The following is a 24,935-nucleotide window of genomic DNA, read 5'->3' on the forward strand; positions in this document are numbered from 1 at the left end:
TTCTCTTGCTAAGTAGCATTCCATCATCTGAATGTGTAAGTTTGTGCATCCGTTCTTCAGTTTATGGACACCTCAGCCATCTGCAGTTTTTTTTACTGGAATAAAGTTGCTATGAACATCCTTTGTCACAAGTCATTTTTTAGATGTATGTATTTACATCTCTTAGATAAACACCTCGGGATGGAATTGCTGGATCACGGAGCAGGTGTATGTCTGGTTCTTATAAGAAACTGGCTAATCTTTTTCCAAAGTGGTTTTACCATTTTGCCCTTTTATCGATGATGAAGGAGCGTTCCACTTATGCCACATCTTTGTTAACATTCCAAATTATTTTTTGGAGCAAGAGTAACATTGATAACAAAACCTGACAAACTGCCAAAAAAAAAAAAAAGCTACAGATATGGCTCATTTGTAAATATTTTTCCAAAAATCCCAAATTATTAGCAAATAGAATCTGAGAGTACATTAAAATAATGATCATCATGACCAAGAGTGGTTTATTTCTGGAATACAGTGATAATTTTACATTAGGAAATCTGTTAGTAGAATTCATCATATTAATAGGTTTCAAGACAAAGCTAATAAAGAGGCATTGACTGGAACTCAATTTCCATTTTTTATAAAAACACTTTAACAAGAGAGAAATCAGTGAATGTTTCTTTAGCATGATTTTTTAAAATTTTATTTATTTACTTTTTTAAGCTTTTGGTGGGGGTAGTTAGGTTTATCTTTTTTTATTAATGGAGGTACTGGGGACTGAACCCAGGACCTCATGCTTGCTAAGCATGTGCTCTACCACCAAGCTATTTCCCTCCCCCTTTATCTTGTTTACTCTTCAGTAGAGCTTCTAGGTGACAGCGCATCATTATCCTCATTTGACAGATAAGGAAACTGAGCCTCAAAGAAGGGCAGTCTTAGACTAACAGCCATTAGAGCAGGGCTTTGATTTAAGCAGCTTAATCTGTCCACAATCTTAACCAATACTATCCTTCTTCCCAATATAGGGTGTCTAAGGGACAAACAGGACAAGGAGAGCGCAAAGCTTTGGGGTTTTAACTCCCAGACCATTCTCTGCCCATGACCTCCACCCGTGTGGCTTCACTGAGGCGTGGATTTAACTTGAGGGTTGAGGGAGCTCCTCAGGGAGCTGTGAGGACAGCAGGGGGAGTATGCAGTGTCATCCTGAAATTTCCAAACGCAGCGGAAATTAAGAAGCACAGGCTGTTGAGTTATTCAGTGGGGTTGCTTGTGGCTGGAACTCTAGCTGCTCAAGGCAGTAATGCAACTATGAAATGTTTGCCATTTACTGAGACCTGCCAAGCCCGTGTCCTACCAAGAGCCAACTGAAGTGAATGCACAGCTGTGAAATAGATTCATGCAAGATTGCATTCAAGATCACTGCCAAAGTTGAAGAAGCTTTTGCCAAGTGTGTGAAGCCAGATGTTAATTTTGTGCAAGTTTCAATAGCAACAATAACAATAATATTAATAAATAAGGTCCAACACCAGTTTGGTGCCTACCATGAGCCAGCACAGCTATTAAGTCCCTCGCCTGTGTGGATTTGTTTAATGCCAGAAACCACCCAAGAAGTAGGTACTGGTGTCATCCCCACTTTACAGACAAGCACATCGAGGCCCACAATCACCTAATTAATTTGCCCACATTTACAGAGCCAGGAAGTAGAAGGGCTCAGCCCATCTACTCCCTGAAGGATAGACAGACCAACAGAAAGGTGGACCGAGGGACAAACAGGTGGACAGAGGGAGGCTCACCCTCCAGGACTTCCCTGCCTCCTGAGGCCAGTGCCTGCACGGAGACGCTGCTCGCCACACCTGAACTGATGGATAGATGCCTTTCTGGAATTGGAAATCCGGAGCCACACGGAGCATCGCTGATCACAGCAGGCTTTTGAATCAAGTTTCCAAACACGGACTCCAGAGGGGAAAAAAAATAGAGGGCGTTCTGGGTGGCAACTCATTGCTTCCCGTACACAGCCAGCCCAGGTTCCCACTGTGCTGCGAAGACAGGGCATCCTGGCTGGACTCCAACCTTACCCCGTCTCCCCCAGACACCCCCAGAGTCTGTCTCCTCAGGACACCAAACACCACTAGAGAGACAAGGGGGAAGGGGTCAGGGCACAACCACTGAAGGAACGACACAGCAGTTGAGAACAGGACAAACTGGTTAGAAGCAAGATGGTGCAACATTCGTCTTCCAGTAAACCTTGCACCGCATGGCCCACCCACAGGCACCATGGCAGCTCCTAGGCTGACCATAAAAGGTCAAAAAGTAGGCAGGACCCACTTCCAGGAGATCCTCGCCCCTTTCCCAAAATAGGTGGATTAGTTCTCCTACTCATTAGCACATGAAATTACCGAGCCCATGAAAACTAGCACCCCGCACCTTGTGGTCTCCCTCTCCCCCTCGCCCTCTCCTTCTGAGATGGTCCACACTCTGTCTATGGAGTGTATCTCTCTCTAAAACAACTTGCTTTCACTTTACTATGCCTCGCACTTGAATCCTTTCGCATGCCAGACTAGAACCTATTCTTCAGTAACACTAGGTGGTGGCCAGGATTCCACCCAGTGCTGGGAGGTGATGCTGTGAACCCCATTTTACCCCTGGGAAAACTAGAGTTCAGGGAGGCTGAAACTTGCCCAGATCACATGGCAGGCAGGCAGCCCAGACACCAGCTCCCCTTTTGAAGGGCTCAGCGTCCCTTGCTCCCCAGGCTGGTCCCTCAGGAGTGGTGTTACATTTCCTGGGGTGTGCTGTGTGCTAGCTCCAGCCCTGCCCTCTGCACAAGACAAAATTCTAGGACGCCAGCTTGCTGGGGATGGTGAGGTGGGGCCTAAGCCCCAGCAGGATGCCCTGGCCTCGTGGGACAGCGGGAATCCTTGTCCTCGGTGCCCCCTCCGCACCCCATCCCACTCTGGGCTGCAGCCCTAGCCCTGTGTGGGGTAAGTCAGCTCTGCTGGCTCAGCCCTGGAAGCAGGCCCCCTGGGGGCACTCCCGTTAACCAAGAATCCCAAGAATTCAGGGGGTGGAGCCCTAGAGAAAACAGACCTTTCGACTTGATCTTTAAGCCCATGCTGATGCCGCATTTCCATTCTGGCCTGGGAGGGCTCACACCGCGAAGCTGGGTGCGTCTTCCAGAAATGTGGGCGGCAAGTGCCAAGGCGCTCATTACTGCTCCCAGGCTTCACAAGAGCTGGCCGGGAAAATCCTGAGCAACGTGCAGCCTGAGAGCTCTCCTGGGGGGTGAGCTTCCCTTTGGAGGCAGGGCGGGGGCAAGCCGTGAAGAGGCAGTTTGGCCTCAAGTGGAAACTTGGTTAGGTTTCAAATTCAAAGGAATGTCCTCTCTATTGGGTCTGACGTTTATGTAACCTCCACATGGCATCTTCTCACACCAGCATTTACAGACATGATGGGGTAGTGGCACACTGCATATCATGCCCATTTTTCATTTGGAACCAGAGGCACAGAGAGGTTAAGAAATTTGCCCAAGGTCACACAGCAAGTGAGTCACAGAGCAGGAATCTAAACGCAGGGAGTCTGACTCAGAGTCTGTGGTCTGACCACTGTGAGATCCTGCCTTCCCTTTAATGGGGTGTTAAAGATGACATCGTGGGGGGTCATTACCACCAATTTCCATGCTCTGACCACTTAGAGATCCTGTTATCCCTTTTAGGGGGGTGAAAAATGACATCACAAGGGGTCATCAGCACCATTTTGTACAACACAACCTTGATGGCCCGTGATGAGCCCGGGGTCCTGTGCTAGGTGTGACAAACCACGCGTGGAGGCTGGCATGGGGACTTCTAAAGTTCCTTTGTGCCCCTGCAGAGAGACAGGACTCGTCAGGGCCAGAATTGTTTGGTGTATAACCTGAAATCTTGCTACAAGTGAGGGGCACTTAGGGAGGGTACCAGGACTTTCCCTAAGAGCTTTGTCCTCATCGTACATCAAGTCCTCACACACCCGGTGACTTAGGCACTTGGGGTGTCCCCATCTCACATATGTGGAAGCCGAGGCTCAGGAGCATAAGAAATGTGTCGTTCCAGGTAAGGCAGCTGGTAAATGCAGGAGGCAGGTGTCTTCGTTTCCAAGGGCTGCTGTAAAAAATGACCACCCACATGGCTTAAAATTACAGAAATTTACTCTCTAGCAGCCAGATTCTAGCAGCCAGAAGTCCCAAAGTCAAGGTGTGGGCAGGGCCGCACTCCAACCTCCGCCAGCTTCTGGCGGCTCCTGGTCCTCCTTGGCTTGTGGCCACCTCACTCCCGTCACTGCTTCTGCCTTCACGTGGGTGTCCTCTTCTCTTTGTCTCTCTCTTCTCCTATAATGACATATCATTGGATTTGGGGTCCTTCTGGATAATCTGGGATGATCTGGATTCTTAGCTCAATCACATCTGCAAAGACCTTTTTCCCAAATTAAGCCACAAACTGGAAATTAGGATGTGAGCACATCTTTAGGAGGGCTGCATTTCAGCTCACTACAGTAGGACTAGGACCAGTCTAGCAACCACCCAGGCTTTTACAAAGCATGAGGCATCCCCACAAGGGCCCAAGACGCCAGCCCCTAGGGAGGGGCTCCTGCCTGCCCCAGTGGAACCTGAAACACACAAGGCCCACGTCCACGGTGTGCCCGACTGCACAGGAACGGGATAGCTTGGGGGACAAGGAGCCTGGGTGGCCTTCTTACCTCCAGTAAAGCTTCCCCAACCCCATCGACCCTGCGCTGGGCAAGCCCCCACTCACCTGCCCTGCACACTGCATCCTGAATCTCCCTCTCCCTTGGGAGATCCCCTGCAAGTGTAAATTTGCTTTTGTGACCAACGATTTCTTTCTGTCTCCCCACTGCATGTGAGGAGGGAGGGCAGGGGCCCACGTCTGTTTTCACTGGACATCTTACCACTCCAACATCCAGGGTGGAGCCCTCATGGGGTTTTTTTTTAAACAGCTTTATTGAGATATAATTCACATGCTATATGATTTGCCTATTTAGAATGTACTATTCCATGGCATTTAATATATTTACCAAATTGTGCAATCATCACCACAATCAGTTTTAGAACATTTTTATCACCCCACCCTCCAAAAAAGCCCTGTACCCACTAGCAGTTCATCCATCATTTTTCTCAAACTTCCTCCCTAACTCAGGCAATCACTGATCTACTTTCTATCTGTAAGAGTTTTGCCTAATTTGGACATTTTATATAAAAGAAATCATATAATATGTGGTCTTCAGAGTCTGGCTTCTTTTATGTGGCATGTTTTCAAGATCCGTCCATGTCGTGTCATTATATACCAGCACTTCATTTTATGGCTAAATAATATTCCACTGTATGGACATACCACATGTGTTTTATTCATTCATCAGTTGCTGGACATTTGAGTTGTTTCTACTTTTTGGCTATTGTGAATAGTGCTGCTACAAATATTCATGTAAAAGTTTTTGTGTGGACATATGTTTTCATTTCTCCTGGGTGTATACCCACGACAGGAATGGCTGGGCCATTTGACTTTTTGAGCTCCTGTGGGTTTCTAATGAAAGATTGACTGCCCCTCACCAGCCACATGACCTTATCCTGGTGACTCAACCTTCCCAAGTCTTAGTTTCTTCATCCGTGTAATGGGAATTGACCCACCTGTTAGCTACTTAGGTTAAGTGGGGGCACCAGGCAGATAAGGTGGAGGAGAGGGAGGCTAGTCCAGAAGATGGAGATATGCCCACCTTCAGCATAAAGGGGCTTTACTTCCTCTAAATGAGTGCCAGCAAGAAACCAGTTAGACCCCGACAGCCACAACTGCATGCTGGCGACAAAGACCTAACCAAGACATGACCCCAATGCTCACTGTAATCCAGTTAGCATTGTGGTTTAGGCCTCACCATGGGTTTTTCCGTGTGCATCATGGGTAAGGACATGCACACAAGGGGAGGAGCATGACTAAGCATTCCAGGGGCAAGAGCTGTCGATCAATCAAGAAACGACCTCTAAGTCGGGGTATGAGACAAGGGGCAAAGACCATTGCTCTCTGCCCTTGGATCAGCCCGCCTCCTGTTCTTGGACGTGTACTTTCCCTTTGTTAATAAAACCTTTAAGATTTTTCCCTACACAATGCTTTAGTCTCCTGTCTGAATTCTTATCTTTCGAGTAAAACAAGAACAGGAATTTTTTTTCCTTCCCCTTTTGGTGTAACATACCCAGTAAACATTGAACACCTGCTATGGGCTGGGCCCTGTTCTAGGTGCTGGGACACAACAGTGATCAGCCGACAAATTCCTGCACCCAGGCAACTGACACCCAGTGCAGGGACCCGGATAATAAACAGATAATTTAAATACAGTAAGTCAAATGAGAAGGGCTACCGAGAAAAATAAGGCAGAGAAGGAGACAGAGAGCATGGGGATGCAAAATGGGGACAAGGTGATGTCATAGTGTTTAGGGGCTTCCAGGAAGTCCTCGTGGAGGAGGCAACATTGAGCAAACACCCAGAGGAGGGGAGGGCCTGAAACTTGAGAGATGGAGGCTTTAGCCATGTTGGTTATTTATGTCCTCATCATCTTGGGAGTCAATTCCTGTAAAGGGAATCCAAGACTCTAATTTTAAATTCATTAGAAACCCAAGGTGTGAACACACAGTTCTACCTTGGAACAATCTGGGAGGGCTCTGGGAAGAGGTGGCACTTGACTGGGACTTGAAGGGTGGGTAGAAATGAGGAGGGACTGGCTGCTCTCCAGTCCATGATCATCGGGAACTCTCTGGGTGGCTTCTGTACCTTCTGAAAGGAGCATCTGTGTGAGTCCTTGAGGAAACTGACCGGGCTTTCCAAATCCAGGCTGCCTTTGGGGAGTGCCTGAGGCTTAGGTGAGCTAAGTTTTTATGCAAAGCAGCGGGCACTTCCCTGCTCCGCACCCTCCCCGGTCCACAACAGAAGTCTTTTTGTTTCCTTGGGTAAAGCCTTTCTTTCCAGTTCACCCTCCCCTCCCTTCTCCACAAGCTGCCACAGCCACAGACAAGGGACTACTTTGAAAGTCGCAATCTGGGGGCAGGTAAGAGGCAGAGCATGGTAAGTTGCTGCTCTGCTCCCAAGCCAGCCTTGGGGAAAATCTCCATCTTGGGCGCCTGGCCCTCCTTTGTCTCGGTTATGTTGATCTAAAACAGACTTTTGGATATTTCTCCAGAAAAGATGGTTTATTTGGGATCAGCGGAGAATTGCATCTCAAGGTCTGCAACCATGGTGACCCACGTGCACGTCCCCCCACTGCAAGGGAAGGAGAACTCTTTTATAGAGGGGAAGAGGAAGTTGGGAGGGGCTGTTATAAACCATTTGTCCATGGCTTCTCATTGGCCGATTTGGTATCAGTAAAGAAGAGAAGTCTTTTTCCTCTTGGGCTCGGCCATCATCACAGGGCATGAGAGCGCCCCCTTCTGGTCTCCTGACTCTATCTAATTGAGGTTTCTGCGTATTCATTTTTTAGAATTGTTCTGTTTTTCAGAATAGTCTGTTCATTCATTAGTCAGTTTGCTCAGGAAACATTTCCCGCACATCTCCACTGTGCCAAGCTCTGTGCTGGGTGCTGAGGACACCAACCGGCCTCTGGGGGTCCCCAGGCTGGGGAGGGAGACCAACATGTAGATAAACACATGCAATAAAATGTCTCTGGCACTCAGATAGCCATCTTCAGTGGGCGCAGAGCAGAAACAGTGCAAGGTCTCGGGAGCCAGACACAGGGCTGGCTGCATAATTTGCAGGGCCAATGCGAAATGCAAATTCATTGTCCTCCTTCAAAAATTATTAAGGATTTCAAGATGTAGAGCCTTAAACCAAGTGTGGGGCCGTGTATGCCTGCCTAGGTCACACGCCCACAAAGCCCGCCCAGCCCATACCTTCAAGATGCTCTCAAGCTGATGTAAGATTCAGACAGTTTATTTCACCTCTGCCTTCAGTTTCTTCATCTGTAAATTGCTTTTGTGCCTGCCTCTTACAGCGGGGTTATTGTGAGCATGAAATTGTTACGAAAATGAAATCCAACCCAGGAAATTTGAAAGTCTAACTGATTTTACTCAATGATTCATGGATCAGGCTCCGTCTCATCTAACCACTAGAAGATGTACCTGAGGGGAGGGAGACAGCTGAGTGGTAGAGTGTGTTAAAATAAATAAGTAGATAAATAAATAAACCTAATGACCCCCCTCAAAGAAAAAAACTACACCAGTTAATATTTTTTTTTAAAGGATATACCTGGATCGTGGAATAACTGCCCTGGGGAGTGGTACAAAATGGAAGGCTTTTCTAGAAAGGTGGGCAGGGCGAGGAAGTCATTAGCAAGAGGAAAAGAAAAGGTTATTTTGGGCCAAGACATCTGGGGTGGGGGCGAGGAAGCCGGGGTTATATCACACAGATTGCCTCTTGATGGTGGCGGAGGGGATGGAGGATGGAGAGGGCCCACAGGACAGATGACCTCATTGGTGCTGCCCAGAAAATTCCAAACTGGTTGATTAAGATTACATTTCTGGGGGAGGTTGGAACAGCCATTAAGTCAGACACTAAGTCTAGGTTCCGTATCACAGGCTTTAGCACAAGTGACACCATATTGGGCCTGTGGTTTTCTCTTTAACAAATGAATTATATTTATAAACCTCCCAGAACAGAAACCAGTATATAATAGACCCCTACTGAATGATAGCTGTTACTGTTCCAATAGGTTCAAAAAAGGGGAGAAGGGCCTACTGGGGGGTGCTGAACTAGAGGAACTTCATTAGAAGTGAAGTTGGGTCAGTGGGACCTTGAAGTACAGATGTGTGTTCCCTACAAGCAGAGCCGGACTTTGCAGCATCTGCACCTGATGTACAGGACTGCTGGGGTGGTGAATTCATCTTCTTTGTTATGTATCATGTAGTTCAAATTAGTTTACCTTTCATGGACCCACATTTTCTGGCCCACTGACCCCGGGGACCAAACTGCCTGGCTCCTCCACCTCCTAGCTGTGTGACCTTAAGCCCTCCATGCTCAGTTTTCCTTATCTGTAAAGTGGGTACAATAGTAATACACACCTCAATTGGCTGTTTTGAGGGCCATGCAAGTAACGCTCTCAGCACAGCCTGGCACATAGGAGTTGCTTTTTATTGAAGTTGAAGGAGGATCTGGGATGGCAAGAAGGAACAGCTAAAAAGGAGGCAGGACCATGTTGAGGGATGCCTTACAGAATAACTGCCCTCTGGATTATGTTGCTCTGGCCTCCATAACAAAATACCACAGACTGGGCACCTTAACCGACAGAGATGTATCTTCTCACAGGTCTGAGTCTGGGAGTCCAAGATCAAGGTGTGGTTTCTCCTGAGGCCCCCCTCCTTGGCTTACAGACGGCCACCCTCTCCCTGTGTCCTCGCATGGTCTTTCCCTTGTGTGCATACGTCTCTGGGGTCTCTTTCTCGGTCCAAATCTCCTCCTCCTATAAGGACACCAGACAGGTTGGATTAAAGCCCAACTAACAGCTTCATTTCAATGTAATCACCTCTTGAAAGGCCTTGTCTGTAAACACAGCCACATCCTGAGGTGCTGCACATTAGGGCTTCAACACACGAGTTTGGGGAGGACACAGTTCAGCCCATAACAGCCTGTGCTTTTCAAAAACGTCAAGGTCATGGGAGACAAAGAAACGCAGAAGACCAGAGATAGAAGGCACCCAAAGAGGCACAGCAAGGCCGCGCCACGTGTGCTCCTGGACCGGATCCCAGACCGGAAAAGACTGTTTTGCTTTTGTTATAAAGGATGTTAGTGACATAACTGGCAAAATCTGAAGAAGGCCTGTAGATTACAGAAGAGAGTTGTATCAATGTCCACTTCCTGATTTTGATTAGAAAGGACTGCAGTTATGGAACAGAAAGCTCTTGTTTTTAAGAAATATGCTCCAAAGTATTTGGGATTATTGGGGATTCGGGTCCACAGTGTATTGCCAAAAAATATACAGATAATGGATGATGGATGGGTGGATGGATGGACGGACAGAGGACAAATGGACAAAGCAAATGTAAAATGTTAACTAACACGTGAGTGAAGAGAACACGGGAATTCTTGGTTTCCCTGTAAGTTTTTTCAGACCTATAGTTTAAAACCTTTTAAACACACTGCTATGAAAACCTAAGCAGTAGGGAACCATCTGGGGGCAATATGGCGGGGGCAAGGGAGGGAGGGAAGGACACCCATCAGTGTCAGGCAGCCTCTATGGTCTTACCAGAGACCAGCAAGGTAATTAATATAACTCTCATGTTCAATCTGAGGAGACGGCTGTCTCAAACTCATTTACAGTTTTGCAGGGCAGCGCCCACTCCCAGGTACCACTACGGGGGGGTCGGGTGGGGGGCAGCCAATACTGACTCCACCCTATCCCAGTCTTGCCACCCTCATCACCCAAAGCAGCCGCCCAGAAGGTCCAGTCCTGCCGGGAGGTAGGTCATTATCGCTGGATTTACCAACCTGTGTTTTTCTTTGGGTCCCAAAAGCAGGGCCAGCCTCAGCCCCTTCCGGCCCCCAGACATTCAACATTCAAGTAGGATGAAATAAAGACCCAACGTGATGTGAACAAAGTGTTTTTATAAACTCATGAAAAGAGTCCTTATTAGAAAGGGCTTAGGCGGGAGGCAGGCTTGGGGGTTGTGACATGTCTGATCCTTCTGCAGGCTCCTGGCGAGCCATGATCATTAGCAGGTTTGGTCCTGGGCAGGCTCAGTGTCAGCTCCACATTACGGGATTTTATGGGATTTATGCACAGAACTTTCCTACAAAGCAAGGTATTATAGGATGGATTAGAGAATTCCAAGAAGCAAAGGTTCTCGCTCCCCCGCCTTACTTTTTAGCAGATTTTTTTTAAAGAGGCCCGTGGTCAGGGGCTCTGCGGCCTCACACCAGAACTCCAGTATCCTGCTGACTCTCAAGCAAGCATACTTGTGCAAGAAGATCACCGAGTGGATTTTTCTTAATGTAAACTCATTGGAGAAGATTGGGGATATGCAAAAAGATATAAGAAGATGAAAAGTTACATGTATTGCTATCATCCAGAGACAGTCCCTGTTGGGGTGTGGGCGGGAGGGTATAGGTCAGCGGTAAAGCCCATGCCTAGCATGCACGAGGTCCTGAGTTCAATCCCCAGTACCTCCATTAAACAAATAAACCAACCAACAAACAAATAAATAAAACCTAATTCCCTCCCCCCACCCAAAAAAAAAAACAACAGACAGTCCCTGTTGACATTCTGATGCATCCCCTTTCTGTGCGTGGCTGCGTGTACACACCTGCATGGGTACACGCGTGCCTGTGTGCCTGCATGCGCGTGTGTGGAAAGAGAGAGAGAAAGACAAAGGTCCAGAGCAGAGATAGAAAGAAGTGGAGTGAATGGGCTTTGAAGTAACACTGAGCTCAAGTTCAATTCCACACCTGCCACTCAGTGATTCCACAACCTTGGCCAAGCTGCTTGACCTCCAGTTCCACAGATGTAAATAGAGAATGCACAGCCCACCTCCAAGGGGCTCTTTTGATTAAATGAGATTAAATCCAATGAATATAAGCATTTAGTAAGCTGCCTGACACTTAGTAAATCCTGACCAAACGGTAACTAAATAAATACAAGTGTGGATTGTAGACTTTTTCTTTCCAAAAGTGGAACCATCCTGGTGACACGAATTTGTTCCCTAACACTTTAAGGGCTTTTCCGCTATGACTGAGAAAACAGACTTCTAGTCCCACTGAGCCCCCCAAAAAGTAAAAAATTCCCAATTACACCCTGCCCTTTCGGCTGAAGTTCTAATGCTGTGGCAGATTGTCAATATCACACACATACGTGCTTTGGGGGTTTTCTTGTTTAGCTTTTCCTTCCCATTGACCCCCCAGCACACGCTGAACAAGCACAGACTGACGCCGCAGATTCACAATGTCCAGAAGATCAGATTATTCCATCCGTGTCCCAGCAACACTTAAAGCTGCATGATTGCGATAAATTACTCCCCCTCCCTGGACCTCAGTTTCCTCATCTGTGAAGTGGGGATGCAATGGTGTCCCCTCAGCAGGTGGCTGTGCCGGCTACTCGAGGGGATCTAGGCAAAGCATGGGACCCAGTGCCTAGTAAGAGCTCAGTGAAAGGTAAAACGATAACAAATATTATTATGTTTCTCCCATTGAAGGGGCATAACCTTCATATTAGAAATATATCCACTTCCATTTGTCTGTCTCCTACTTGTTTTTAGAAACTGATTATGGCAACGTATAATAAGTTATTGCAATAACTGCCCAAGTAGGGCTTTTCAACAGTGTAGCCAGAGCTGGCCGGCGCCCTCTCAGTACGAATCTGCCCGCTGGGAGACAGCTGACCAGATGTGGCAAAGGAACCGGGGTCCTGAGTGCCTGGACCAGGGGGCCTCCTGTCTCCCCATCTGCAGGCGAGGTCTGGGCTTTCTTTGTTGTCTTTGGGCATCTTCATGATAAACAGCAGAGAGATAACAAACCTCAGGGGAGGTTCTCTGTTGAGGAGAAACAGAGGGCGGACACCAGGGTCCTGAGTTAGACCCTGTAGGTTCTGCCTCCCTCTGGGATGTTTACCAGCCTGTGGCCTCACGCAGGTTATTCAACACTTGGGGTCTTAGTACCCCTTCGGTTAGGACTCACTGAGCTGGAAACAGCACCCAGGGTATGATGGGCACTCAGTAAATGTCAGTTAGCTGTGATGACTTCAATCCATCATTAGACTCTCATGACTCTCAAGTCTCCTGCTTTTTTTTTTAATTTAATTTTTCTTGAAGTGTAGTTGATTTACAATGTTAATTTCAGGCGTACAGCAATTTATTTGTTTATTTATTTATTTAATTTTTCTAATGGAGGTCCTGGGGATTGAAACCAGGACCTCGTGCATGCTAAGCATGTGCTCTACCACTGAGCTACACCTCCCGCTCTTATTGTTTTTAAAATTTTTTAAATTATTTTTTATTTAATATCCCCTCCCCCCCCTTTTAAGTTCTGTTTGTTTGGGGTTTTTGTTTTTGTTTTTGTTTTGGAGGAGGGAGGTAATTAGGTTTACTTATTTATTTTTGGAGGAGGTACTGGGGATTGAACCCAGGACCTCGTGCATGCTAAGCATGCGCTCTACCACTTGAGCTATATATACCCTACCCCTCTTTATTGCTTTAAAAAAAATTCTCAGTGAACTTGGTTTCTCCAGTGACCCTCTACTTCTTACAGTGGACATTAACTTGGCTCAGTCCTTACAAATACATTTCCAGAACGAGGGCAAGAAAACAGATTCTGCTTCTCTGAGGCTCACACTTCAACGTCTCTGAGGCCCTGAGAGACTGATGTTTGCCTGACGTCAGGTGGTGGTCTAGGATGGAAACTGGCAAACGATATTCCACAGGCAGAGTCTGGCCCGTTGCCTTTCTGTGTATAGTCTGCAAGTCTAAGTATGGTTCTCATTTTTTTTTTTGGTAGGGGGAGGCAAGTAGGTTTATTTATTTAAATTTTTTTTTAAACAGAGGTACTGGGGATTGGACCAAGGACCTTGTGCGTGCTCAGCACACACGGTACTTTTGAGTTACACCCTCCCCTCTGGTTTTCACATTTTTAAATGGTTGGAAAATAATCAAGACAGGAATGATATTTTGTGACATGTGAAAGTTATAGGAAATTCAATTCCAGTGTCCATAAATAAAGTTTTACTGGAACACAGCCATGTTCATTAGAGAGGGTGTGTTACAGCTCCTTGTATGTTGTCTATTTACATGTTACTTACATGCTGTCTATTTACACATCATCTGTTTACGTATTGTCTATATCTGCATATCATCCATTGCTGCAGTGGCAGATTTGAGTTGTTACAACAGACAATGTATGTCCCCCAAAGCCCTTCACAGAAAAGGTTTGCCAACTCTTGGTCCAGGGTTAGGATACCTATGACCCCAGCTCCAGTTCCAAGGAAGATTTTCTACACCCCTGCCACTCAGGTTTCCCTCACCTTTTATCTACCCCCTGGACAGTTCCCCTCTCAGGCTCCTCACCCACGCCCACCCCACCCCAGATAGTGTGTTCCTTGAGGACATGAAGCCAGGAGGAAGAAGAACACCTGCTGAGCATCTCCCTGATGTTAAAAGACATCATCTCAGTCCGTGGCAAAATTCCCATTTTAGGGATGACAAAACTGAGGCTCAGAAAGGGGAATAGGGGGAGGGGTGTAGCTCAATTGGTAGAGTGTATGCTTAGCATGCATGAGGTCCTGGGTTCAATCCTCAGTACTGCCTCTAAAAATAAATAAATAAACCTAATTACCTCCCCACCAAATTTTTTAAAAATGTACAAAGGGGAATAGACTGCCCAAGCTTGTAGAGCTAATAAGGGGCAGAGCTTGGATTTGAGCCCAGCCTGGCCAGCCGCAGAGCCATCCTCACACCCATACTCCACACCCTGATTTAGAAGTATTTGACCCACCAACCGGGAGGCAGAAGGAGGCAGGTGATGACCGCTGGGCGCCCTCCTGGCCTTAGCCCAAGCTCTCTCAGGTTACACCCCACCCCACCCCACCCCGTCTGTGTTCCTGCCACGTTCCCAGCCTTGGCTCCGGCCTGCATTTCCACCCAACCCTGGCAGCCAGAATAAACACAGCCTGCCCCAGAGTCCACTGACACAGAGCCCCAGAGCCCACCTCCCTGGGCCGCAGTGATGGAAAAGAAAACCTGTGAGCGCGTGTGGACAGCGACACGGGCCGGGAGATGGGCGACCTGAGTCCATGGAAAACGCACACCTGTGTGAGGGGGGTGGGGGGGGTTCCTGGACTGAACGGAGTCATTCTGCTTTTTTTTTTTTTTTTTTTGAGTATCCTGTCCTATTAACCAGGCCTCAGCAAGGAGAAAAGGGGCCCCCTTGGCAAACGTTCTCTATTAGAAAGGGGAGGCGTTTTATAAGGTTTTCAAATGTCTCCAGTCTTTGCAGACCAAGTGTCCCCTCCCCATGGAGATTTTCCACCCTCTAAAGTCTGCTTTCCCCTCTCTGTCTCCTCTGGCAGGGTAGACAGCTCACCCCGTCACCCAGTTTCTGTCCTCCAGGGTGTCTGTCTCCACGAAGACCCCCTCCCAAGGCAGCCCCTCTTAACTGCATGGAACACTGGTTCCTGCTCGACCAGAAGGTTCTCCAGATCCAACCTCCTCAGTCAGTACTGCCGGCTGTTCTGCTTGGGGCAACATCAGCAATGGTCAGATAAAGTGTGTGTGTGTATGTGTGTGTGAGCATGTTTGTGTGTCTCTATGTGTGTGTCTGTGTGTCTGTGCGCCAAGTTATTGGTTTTAAAACCCTGCTCAGCAGAAGTGTCCCTTGCAGAGCTGGGACCTCCCGGGTGGTCCCCTCACTGGGCACTTGTGGTAGCAGAGCCTCTAGGTGTCCTGTCCACCTGTCGTTCACCTGGCAGTTGTTGCTGTCTCTCACACGAACACCCCGCGGTCTCCTCTCCACCAGCCCCACGTCCACTCTCGCTTCCCCACAGGCTGTTCTGGACACCGTGGCCAGGATGCTGCTTCTGAAACCTCCCTTCACGTCACCCCTCTGCTCCTGTCACACTGAGGACGGAACCCGCATGGTTACGGGGCCCTACCTCAGCACCACACGTCAGCGTGCACAGAACGTGCCTGGGGGTCACCGTAAATAAAGTGCAGAATCTGACTCAGGAGGCCCAGGGTGGGGCCTGGGATTCTGCATTTCCCACAGGTCACCCAGGTGACGCTGAGGCTGCTGGTCCAGGTCCACGCAAGCATGGAGACCCCAGGTGAGCTCCCCACCCACGTCCTCCTCCCCCTCCCCACCCCTCCCCGCTGGCTGCTCCAGCCTACCAGGCATCCTCCCACGGTGGACTTCCTCTCCCTCCACCTGGGCTCTGCATCCAGGTTTCCTCCAGTTCCCTCCTCACTCCAGTCAGGTCTCTGCCCCAGTGTCGCTTCGGAGAGGCTTTCCCTGGCCACCCTACATAAACAGCTGCCCAGCTACCCCCATCTCTCTGTCCCCAACCCACTCTCATCTCTGTCTCCCATCCATCTCCATCTCTCTCTGCCCAGCCGCATCCATCACTCTGTCCCCCACCCACCCCCATCTCTCTCTGCCTCATCCTCATGTCTCTGTCCCCCACACTGCCTGTATTCTTCCTGGCACTCTTCACTTCCTGGCAATGTGGTAACGCCAGCCCCACGAGGGCAGAGACTTTGCTTTCCTCACTGCTGTCTCTCCATCTGCTAGAACAGGGCCTGGCACACAGTCACTGCTCAATAAATATTTAGTGCATGAATAAGCGAATGAATGAATGAATGAATGAATGAATGAACACATTTGAAATCTTTCACTATCTTTGCTCCCGAGGCAGCTCAACTTCCTCCTTGAGAGACAGCAAGTTACTTGCAAAACACAAGGTAAAGACAAAATTGCCACCAGATGGGGACAGCAGAGCATCAACCCTTGCTCCGATACACAGGTCAACAGGCCCACCAAGCCAACCCAACCCCTACCCTTGAGAAGCTCCCGTGCAGAATCTCCCGAGATTCAGAGAAACCCAGCAGTTACAGTGCAGTGTGATTGTGCTAGGAGAGAGGGAAATACTGGGGCCAAGAGCAGAAATCCCTGGGCTGGTCTTGGCTGGGGAGGTGGGCACCGGAGGCAGAGGGGGCAGCCGGGAAGAGCTTCCTGGAAAAAATACCACATGAGCTAAAGAAAACCTTGCCAGATGAATACGGGTTTCCTTGGCCCAAGGAAAAAGCTCCTGGAGAGTGTGTTGGCGGGTGTGCAGTGGGGGAAGGAAACGAGGTGAAACGAGGGAGTCCTCGGCTGAGGCTAATCCAGAGGCCCTGCTCTGGGGCAGCCCAGGAACCAGCCACGGACGCCCTGCATCTCTGTCGGTGTGAACTGGGTCCCCAGCAAGCAGGCACCACGCCCCTGGGAAAATGAGAGCTGGCGTTTACTGGGGTTTTATGAGTAGCTAATCCTACCCTCCTTGTTACCCTCCCTTTACAAATGAGGAAGCTGGGGATGGGAGCACGCGAGTGCGGAGCTGGGATCTGAACCCGAGCTGCCCGGCTCCAAAAGCCAGAATCATGGCCCCTCCACTCTGACCCCTCCTGCCTTACCTCCCACCCTGTGGTCCCCGCAGGGAGAGACTCCACGAATGAGTGAGCGGTTGACCAACTGAAGGCACCCTCTACTCCTCCAGCTTCTGCTTTCTTCCCCGTTAGGTATCTGTGGAGCTGACAAGAGCCGCTGGCCCAGAAGAGCTATGGGTCAGGGCTCAGTGTCATGACTAACCCTAAACTCAGTTCAAGGAGGGAGGACCTTGCGCAGTGGTGGAAGAGGCGAGGAAGGCTTCGTGCAGGAGCTGGGATGATGAGAGGCCATGGAGAGGCAGCGCCGGGAGGGTCTGGGACCCTGACCTGCGTGCACACACCTGGACCCCCAGCCTAGGATGCTGCTTCGGGACATCTAGGCTGGGAGCCCAGGAATCAGCGTTTTGACAAGCTCCCCAGGTGATCCTGTACATTCTCGAAGACATTCGTGGATAAAGGAGACAGAGCTGAGCATTTGACCAGGGTTCAAAGCCCACCTCCATCTCTTAGCTATGTGATCTTAAGTGATTTTCTTAACTCCCTAAGCCTCAGATAAGTAGAAGGCAAGGCTTGAGACCTGTTTGTTTTCCCAGCTCTCTGCTGAGATGGTGATAAGGAAAGTTCCTGGTGAAAGGACTACACAAGAGCATTCATGTGTTTGGCTCTAGGGATGCCACAGATGGCATAAATTAGGAATGTGGGATTAACAGATACACACTACTGTATATAAAATAGATAAACAACAAGGACCTACACAGCACAGGGAAGTATACTCAATATCTTGTAATAACCTATAATGGAGAAGAATCTGAAAAAGAATATATATACATATATATATATATATATATATATATATATATATATATATATATATATATAAAACTTAATCACTTTGCTGTATACCTGAAACACTGTAAATCAACTATGCTTCAATTAAAAAATAAAAAATAATTTTAAAAAGATGGGACCAGCCCTGGAGGAGCGGGGGCCGTTAAAGCCTGGTGGCCCGTCCGGAGCCAGCAAGCTCCCTTGCAGGTCACAGGGCTGGCTCTCCTGGGGGCCCACCTCTAACCCTGGGGCCCCTGGACCTGGGCTGGAAGGCGGCTCCAGCCTGCCCTGCTGGGTCCTCGCACCTCCCCGGCCCGCCCCACACCGGGAGAGCTGAGTCATGGAAAAAGTTAGTTCCCTAGGCTGCAGCTCACCTCCCTCCTCCATCTAGCCCACAAAGGCTCCATTCACGTTTTCAGGAGAGGGGAGAAAACCGTGGGGCCCTCTCCCCAGGCTGGGATGTGAAATTTCAAACTTCACTGGAGTTAAATTCCCCACCCCCTGCTCCCACCTAAGGGAGGAGGGGGTACCAAGAGCAAAAAATACAGCTAGGGGGAGGAGGGGGAGGGAAAGTGTCCCATGCAGTTCTCATTGAAGCCAAGTGACAGGGACCCTCTGGGCCAACCCGTTGGACTGTGCATCCCCCAGCCCAGTGCCCCATGGCCCTCATATTCCCGGGGGGGGGAGCTTGGGGGACACAGGAGGTGACAGATGGCACCTCTCTGGGCAACTGATGATGGAAGAGGCCTGAGGCTCACAGGATGCCAGGCCCACAAAACCCACATCCTGATGGTGGAATGTGTAGGAAAAAGGTGTCTGCTTCCCAGCCAGCAGTCCAACACCAAGCCTTTTTCTTGTGATTCCACCCCAAACCTGATGTTTGGAAGAGGTAAGGGTGGCACCCTGCGTGGCCTGGGTTTCGTCCTGTGTTACGTGGGCACAGTGACGCCCACCCCCTCGGGCTGCTCTGGACATTCAGTGAGAATATACGTAAAGGGCCTGATATGCTGACGGTCCCTCTGGGTTCTTGACCCCCTTCCCACTCCGTCTCACACCCAGCGCAAATGTCAGTGGGGCCTGGTGGCCGGTCACCCAGCAGGTCTGGCGTCTGGACAGGGTGGGTTAGCTGGTGGGAATCGGGGACACGCTGTTGCGTTTATGAGTTGCTTCACATCTCTGTGCCTCAGTTTCCTCCTCCACAAAGCAGCAGGTGTGTGGGGAAGTGGAGCCATGATCTTTGCAAGCCTTTTCAGGCTGGGAGCGTTACCCTTAGGAGGAGAGAAACTGGAAGTGAAAGGAGAGATAGCTGGGTGGCAGGAACACGGGAGGCTCGGCAGCTGGAAGGCGCAGTGCCGCATCCCGACCACTAGGTGGCGTCGAGGATAACAGATGAGAACAGGCGGAGCGCAGGGGTTCCAGCTCCAGACTTTCCCAGTTGTTTTCTTGGCAGGCCTGGCAGACACCAGCCACCGCTGGGTGGGAAGAGCCTGTCTCTCCAGGGTCGGGATTTTTTCCCTATTTTTACAGATCTCCAAGGTGGGAGGAGGCCGACACTTCGACGGAGGCCTGCCTTTAGCCGTGGCCTGGGAGTCAGATCAAGGCAATGGCCTGCCCTTCAATCACTCTTTTGGAGGTTTGGATGGAGGCAGGAGGGAGCCTGGTCCTCCACCGCTCTCCTCCCCTCCTTCCTGGGTGGGGTGGGGCGGGAAGAGGAACCACGTCTGGATTTGGATCCCTCCCTCCCGCACTTCCTGGCAGGGTAACCTGGCAGATGCGGATAATAATACCGCCACTGAAGGTCAGTGGGAGGATTAAATTTCAGAATCTACGCCCTCAGTGTAGGACAGTCTTATCCAGTCCCACTCTTCCAAACCCTTCTTGCTCTTCCAGAGACCCAGATAATGATCTTCCCAATTCACACGGAAGGAAAACCTCACCTGTAAAACTTCTCCCCAGAACTAGAGGGCTTCTGCAGCCCAGGGAGGAGGTAAACCCCAGCCACCTCTCCCCAAATCAGCATTCCTCAAAGTGACTTTCTCACCCAGTCCTCAGCAGAGCCACCAGGCGGGGCATTCAACGACCTGATTCCAGCACAGCCAGCCCTGCTGAATCAGAATGTCTGGGGCTAAGGCCCAGCACTCCTCGTCTGAACAAGCCTCTCGCTGGAGAACCGCTGTCCCAGATTACAGGGCAGCTCCTGGCTCACCCTCTCTCCTCCTGGCCTGGGACCATCGGGGGCAGCAGGAGGCAAGCCCCATCAGCATTTTTAACTGAAGCTGCTTTTTAGTGACTCACCTCACAGACTTCCTGCAACAGGCAACTGTAACTAGCTGGGTCCCACCCACCAGCAGGGAAGACATTCTTGCTGGGGGAAATAGGAGGTTACAAGGTGGGTGCCCCACTCAAGCAGCCCAGGGAGACCCAAAGAGAAGTCGCTGCCAGCACAAGACAGGGGGCACTGGTTTGATATGTTTTGTTTACAGGCGTTTGTTATTAAGGAAATTGCTGTCAGTCAAGGTAATCCTAGCCCAGATGAGCAATAAATATGCTCCCAGCTAATCTTACAGAGATTTTATTGGCACCTTGGGGGCAGAGGTTCCTTTATGCTGCCCACCCCCGCCCCTCAAAGCAAAACCCCCTCCCCCTCCCCCCAGGCTGTTCCCCGCAAGCAACGTGACGGACTCGGGGCAGACTTAGAAAGTGCACTCTAAGTGAAGATAGGAGGCGCCTGGGGAAAGGTCGAAAGTGGCTTCCTGGTCCTACCTGGAGGCAGGGGGTGACCAAATGACCCGAAATAAACCCTGGGCGACCTGGATGGATCAAGGCAGGCGCGAGCTCCCCCGGGCCTGCCCGGCACGCAGGGGCGATCACCTGGCCCGCAGGAGCCCCTGTTCGGGGAGACAGCGTCCCGGGCAAGGAGAAACATCTCGAGGACGGAGACGGTTCGCAGGAGTCGGTTCCAGCGTGTGCGAGTTGCAGCGGCGAGCCCTCAGGGACGCCGCCGGCAAGCCCCAGCTTGCAGACAGGGGAGCCGGCCCCGGGAGAGCGCGAGTCGGAGCGAGCCCGTGTGCGCGCCCGCGCGCGCGCCCTGCGACTGCGCAGGGGGAGGGGAGCCCGCGGCAGCCACTCAGAGGAACGGTAGTGAAGCTTCGGAACAACTTTAACTGTCAATCAGACTTAATGGGGTATTAAAAAAAAAAATGGGGGAGAAAAAGAGCCGCCCTCTCGCTCCGCTCCGCGGCTGCCCCGGGAGCAAATGGATAAGGCGGCGCAGACGAGGGCGTCCGATCCACGCGCGCTCCGCACCAGGGCCCTCTCCAAGTTGGAAAGGACAAAAAGAAGGCAATAAATGCTAACAAGGGAGAGAGAGGGAGCCGGATCGCGCGGCAACTCCCAGCCTCCGTTGGAGGAGAGAGGGAGGGAGGGAGCCGGAGAGAGCGAGCGCGCGCGAGGGCGAGCCATGCACGTAAAGAAACTGACACCCGGACCCCCCACTTCTCCTGCACGTTGCTGGCAATCAGATCGCGTTTAAGCAATTTCCTGAGCCCAAGAATAGCAATGAGTCGGGAGACTTTCGCGGGCTGAAATTGGGAGCTCCAAGCACTCCTCCCCCCCCCCACTTTTTTTTTTTTTTTCCGGAGAAGGGGTTGGGGGGGGCGCTACAATTTGGAAACGGCTTTTTTTTTTTTTTTAATCTTGCACTTTGAAACCGCGGGGCTGTAGCAGGGTGCGCGCGTGTGGTTGGTGCATTTTTTTTTCTTCCCCTGCCTAAACTCCTCTGTCAGCCTGTAAACATTACCTGAGAATTCCCCAGCCGAAACGGCTGCTGGGGCAAGAAAGTTCTTGTTAGAACTTTCCACCTCCGGCTTCCCCTCCACCCCTCTTACTGTCCCAAGCTTCTGAGACGCTTTTTCTCGTTCCGAGGATTTATCATTTTTCCCCCCCTTTTTCTCACCCTGTGCTTGCTTTGCATTTGGGAAGAGGTGATTTCAAGAGTGGCCAGGTGGGACGCCTCTCTCCCCCTTGTTCGGTTTATTTATTATTGTTTGGGAGTGTTTTCTTTTTTAAGCCCTATTTTGTTCGGTCCGGGGAGTTTCACCCCCCGCTGCCCAGCTCCGCGGCGCGGAGGATGGTGTGGAAACGGCTGGGCGCGTTGGTGGTGTTCCCTCTGCAGATGATCTATCTGGTGGTGAAAGCAGCCGTCGGACTGGTGCTGCCCGCCAAGCTGCGGGACCTGTCGCGGGAGACCGTCCTCATCACCGGCGGCGGGAGAGGCATCGGGCGCCAGCTCGCTCGCGAGTTCGCAGAACGCGGCGCCAGAAAGGTACTGGGACGTCTCGACTCCAGAGGGTGGAGGCTGAGGGCGAGGGGCACCGAGAGGATTGGGGGTTCGCCCACCTGCTGCCGCTGCGGGAACCCGCACCCAGGGTCTGAAAGTCGCCGGCCACCCTACTTTTCTGCGCCACCCGCGAGTGCTGAGCTAGTCAGTTTCACCTTGTACATTTCCCGGGCACCGGGCTGTCTACTTTGGCAGGTCCGGAGCTCAGCGGCTCCTTTGGGATCTGTGGCTGGCTGTTCACCCCCACCTCGAAACTTAGCTGACCTATCCATTTCTTCCATTCCTCCCTCCCAAAGGAAGGTGTTACGTTTTCCCCCTCGCCTTTCCCTCTTTTGCCACCACCCTGGTGAGTGCAGGGTGTGTGCGCTCCTGGGTAGAGCTGGGAGCCGCCTGCTAGTTGGCGCTTCGTATTTTCCTTGGCAACCCGCTTCCCAGTCCCAACCTGGGCGGCTGCAGCTCTGGAGGCTGGAGGAGAGCAGAAACTTGGTTTGGGCTTGAAACTGGGGAAGCCGTCTTGGATGGTCTAGCCTAAAGCTGATAGGCACTGGGAGGCCCAGGTGTTTGGAAATCTGGAAGGAAGGGATAAGGGTAACCAGCAGCTGATAAAGAGCCCTTGTTCTCATTTCAATGCTGCCTGCGCCCCCCACCCAAATATAGCCCCAGAGGGGATCCCTCCTGATCAAGCGGGGAGGTGGCACTGTTATGAGCCCCCCCCCCACATACATCCAAGCGCTGCCTTTAACTTTTTGGTAGTCCCAGCACCTCTTCCTCCAGTTTTCCCAGACCTTGTGCCCCAGAGTGGGGAGGGTGAGCCAGCTGTCACCCAACTCCAACCCAAGCCAGGCTGACTCACCCAGTGACTAGAGCAATAGAGAGGGAGATTTGAGGCCAGCAGGCTGGGTTGTCTCCAGCCGGCCTTGTGAAGAGGAAGAGCAAAAACAGGGAATTAGTTTGAAATTTAAACTGTTGTGAGCGAGGGGGGTAAAGGGCCGGCAAAGCCAGCTGATCTGACATCGAGCCACATACCTAGGGGATTAAGTAAATATGTACTGTAGAAAACCAAACCTGCATGTAATTCCAGGTTGCTTTTGTTTTGTTAAATACTGCCCTGAGATTTACAATTCCTCCGGGGTGGCTCTGACTGGGACTGAACTTTGGAGCCTGAACTATCAGCCAAAGCCGATTGCCGATTAACTCTTCCTTCCCCGGAACTGGCGGCCGAGCAGGGCACGGGGCGGGACGTGTTGGGAAGGGGGCTGTCAAGGCCGAGTGAGCTGGGGTCGGCAGTCCGGAGCTCCTGCTTCTCCTTGGGTGGTTTGGACAGCTGCTTGACCTTACAGTTGGAAGGGGAGTTCGGAAGTGTTTTTAACCCTTGGACACCCCGAAAAAGGAGAAGTAAAAGTTGTTCTCGGCAGTTTCGTTTCCTCCTGGTGATGCCCCATTGAAGGGCTCCCGAGGCTCTTTGTGGAGGGGTGGCAGATGAGGATGTCCTTGTGGGGTGAGGGGGTGGGGGCTGGGACAACTGCATGTGATTGTCATTCCTTAGCTGTCCGCATCCCACAGAAACTTTCTTCTGACTCTTCCAGCTGGCCCAAGGCCTGGGTCTCTTTCTCTGTTCTTGTATCTGGCTGCAGTCGGCATATGAAGAACTCTTTTAGCCAATCTGGAAAAACTTGACTGACTATAAACAAGCCTAAATTGAAAGAAGTATGTGGAATTGGGCGAGGAGGGTAGAAGAGTACAGAGAGCCACCCGCAGGTCCATATACTGGGAACCATGCCCCACCTAACTTGGAATGAATATCCTCTCCCAGGGAATAAACCCAGGGCCGATGGGAAATATGTCTGAAATTGGTATTGGGTCACCAGAAGCAGGATCCATGAGGCTTATGAAACCTCCAGTCACTCACGCTAGATTCAGTCATCAGACCAGTCAGGGTGCCCAAGAGCCCTCCTATAATTCATCATTAGCTGACCAATTACTGGAGCTACTTTTTAATGAGCTTTCTGCTCGCTGTCACGGTGGGGAATTTGGAACCAAGCCTTCTTGCCTGAGTCCATCTGGGGCCTAGTGGGACAACCCCCAGTGGTAGGAGTGTTTGGGGGCCAGTGGACTTGGGGACAAAAAGCCAAGTGTTGTGGAGTGGGGACTTGATGGGAGATGGTTGAGAGGGTTGAATGTGAATGGTGGGCTCCAGGTGGTCCTGGAGCAGCTGGAGAGAGCTGGGGAGGGGGGCGCCACCCGCAGGCTGCAGTGATGCAAGACAGGTGACCAAGATGAGCCATGATGAACCTCAATGACTCTACTCCTCCCCAGGGGTGGACGTAGAGGCCCTTCCAGCCTCAGTTTGGGTGGGAGTGGACCTGAGAGGAAAGGTTCCCTAAAGAGAAAGAAGGGAGGAGGACCAGGGTCTCTGCAAACAGCTAGCACGTCCAAAAGAGGTCTGTTGACTTTTGGGGGGACTGACAACCCAGTTTCCCATAATGACCTTGGGTCAAACAAGATTTGGCAATATTTGTGGATGCTAGAGCAGCTTGAGTGGCAAAGGTGACGCAAATGAGGGTTTTTCTTAAAGGGACACAAAGGCACTGGGATTTAGAAAGTTCCTCACCTGGAGATTTCTCCGTTTACCCACCATGGGCGAGG

The 24,935-nt window shown here is 50.7% G+C and overlaps 1 protein-coding gene and 1 long non-coding RNA gene across 4 annotated transcripts in view; one reads left to right on the forward strand and one right to left on the reverse strand.

Annotated features, from left to right (window-relative positions):
• Window positions 1-669: 669 nt before the first annotated feature.
• Window positions 670-23,283, reverse strand: LOC116156763 (uncharacterized). Of its 2 annotated transcripts, none has more exons than XR_010383975.1 (4): window positions 23,143-23,283; window positions 22,732-22,858; window positions 20,714-22,307; window positions 670-4,339 (listed from the first exon to the last, which is right to left on the reverse strand). It is a non-coding gene; the product is annotated as an uncharacterized LOC116156763 (long non-coding RNA). The 2 variants fall into 2 exon arrangements; XR_010383974.1 differs by lacking the exon at window positions 670-4,339 and adding an exon at window positions 10,585-10,789.
• Window positions 21,300-24,935, forward strand: part of DHRS3 (dehydrogenase/reductase 3) — a 39,055-nt gene continuing 35,419 nt past the window's right edge. The window contains exons 1-2 of one of the 2 annotated variants that reach the window (XM_011000864.3): window positions 21,300-21,416; window positions 22,125-22,274. In XM_011000864.3, the coding sequence (XP_010999166.1) occupies window positions 21,300-21,416; window positions 22,125-22,274 (267 nt within the window). Of the gene's footprint in view, window positions 21,417-22,079; window positions 22,275-24,935 lie in introns of those variants that run through there. The other variant, XM_011000865.3, reaches the window with a different exon arrangement.

The sequence above is a fragment of the Camelus dromedarius genome, chromosome 14 (assembly GCF_036321535.1).
Source record: "Camelus dromedarius isolate mCamDro1 chromosome 14, mCamDro1.pat, whole genome shotgun sequence".
NCBI lineage: Eukaryota > Metazoa > Chordata > Mammalia > Artiodactyla > Camelidae > Camelus > Camelus dromedarius.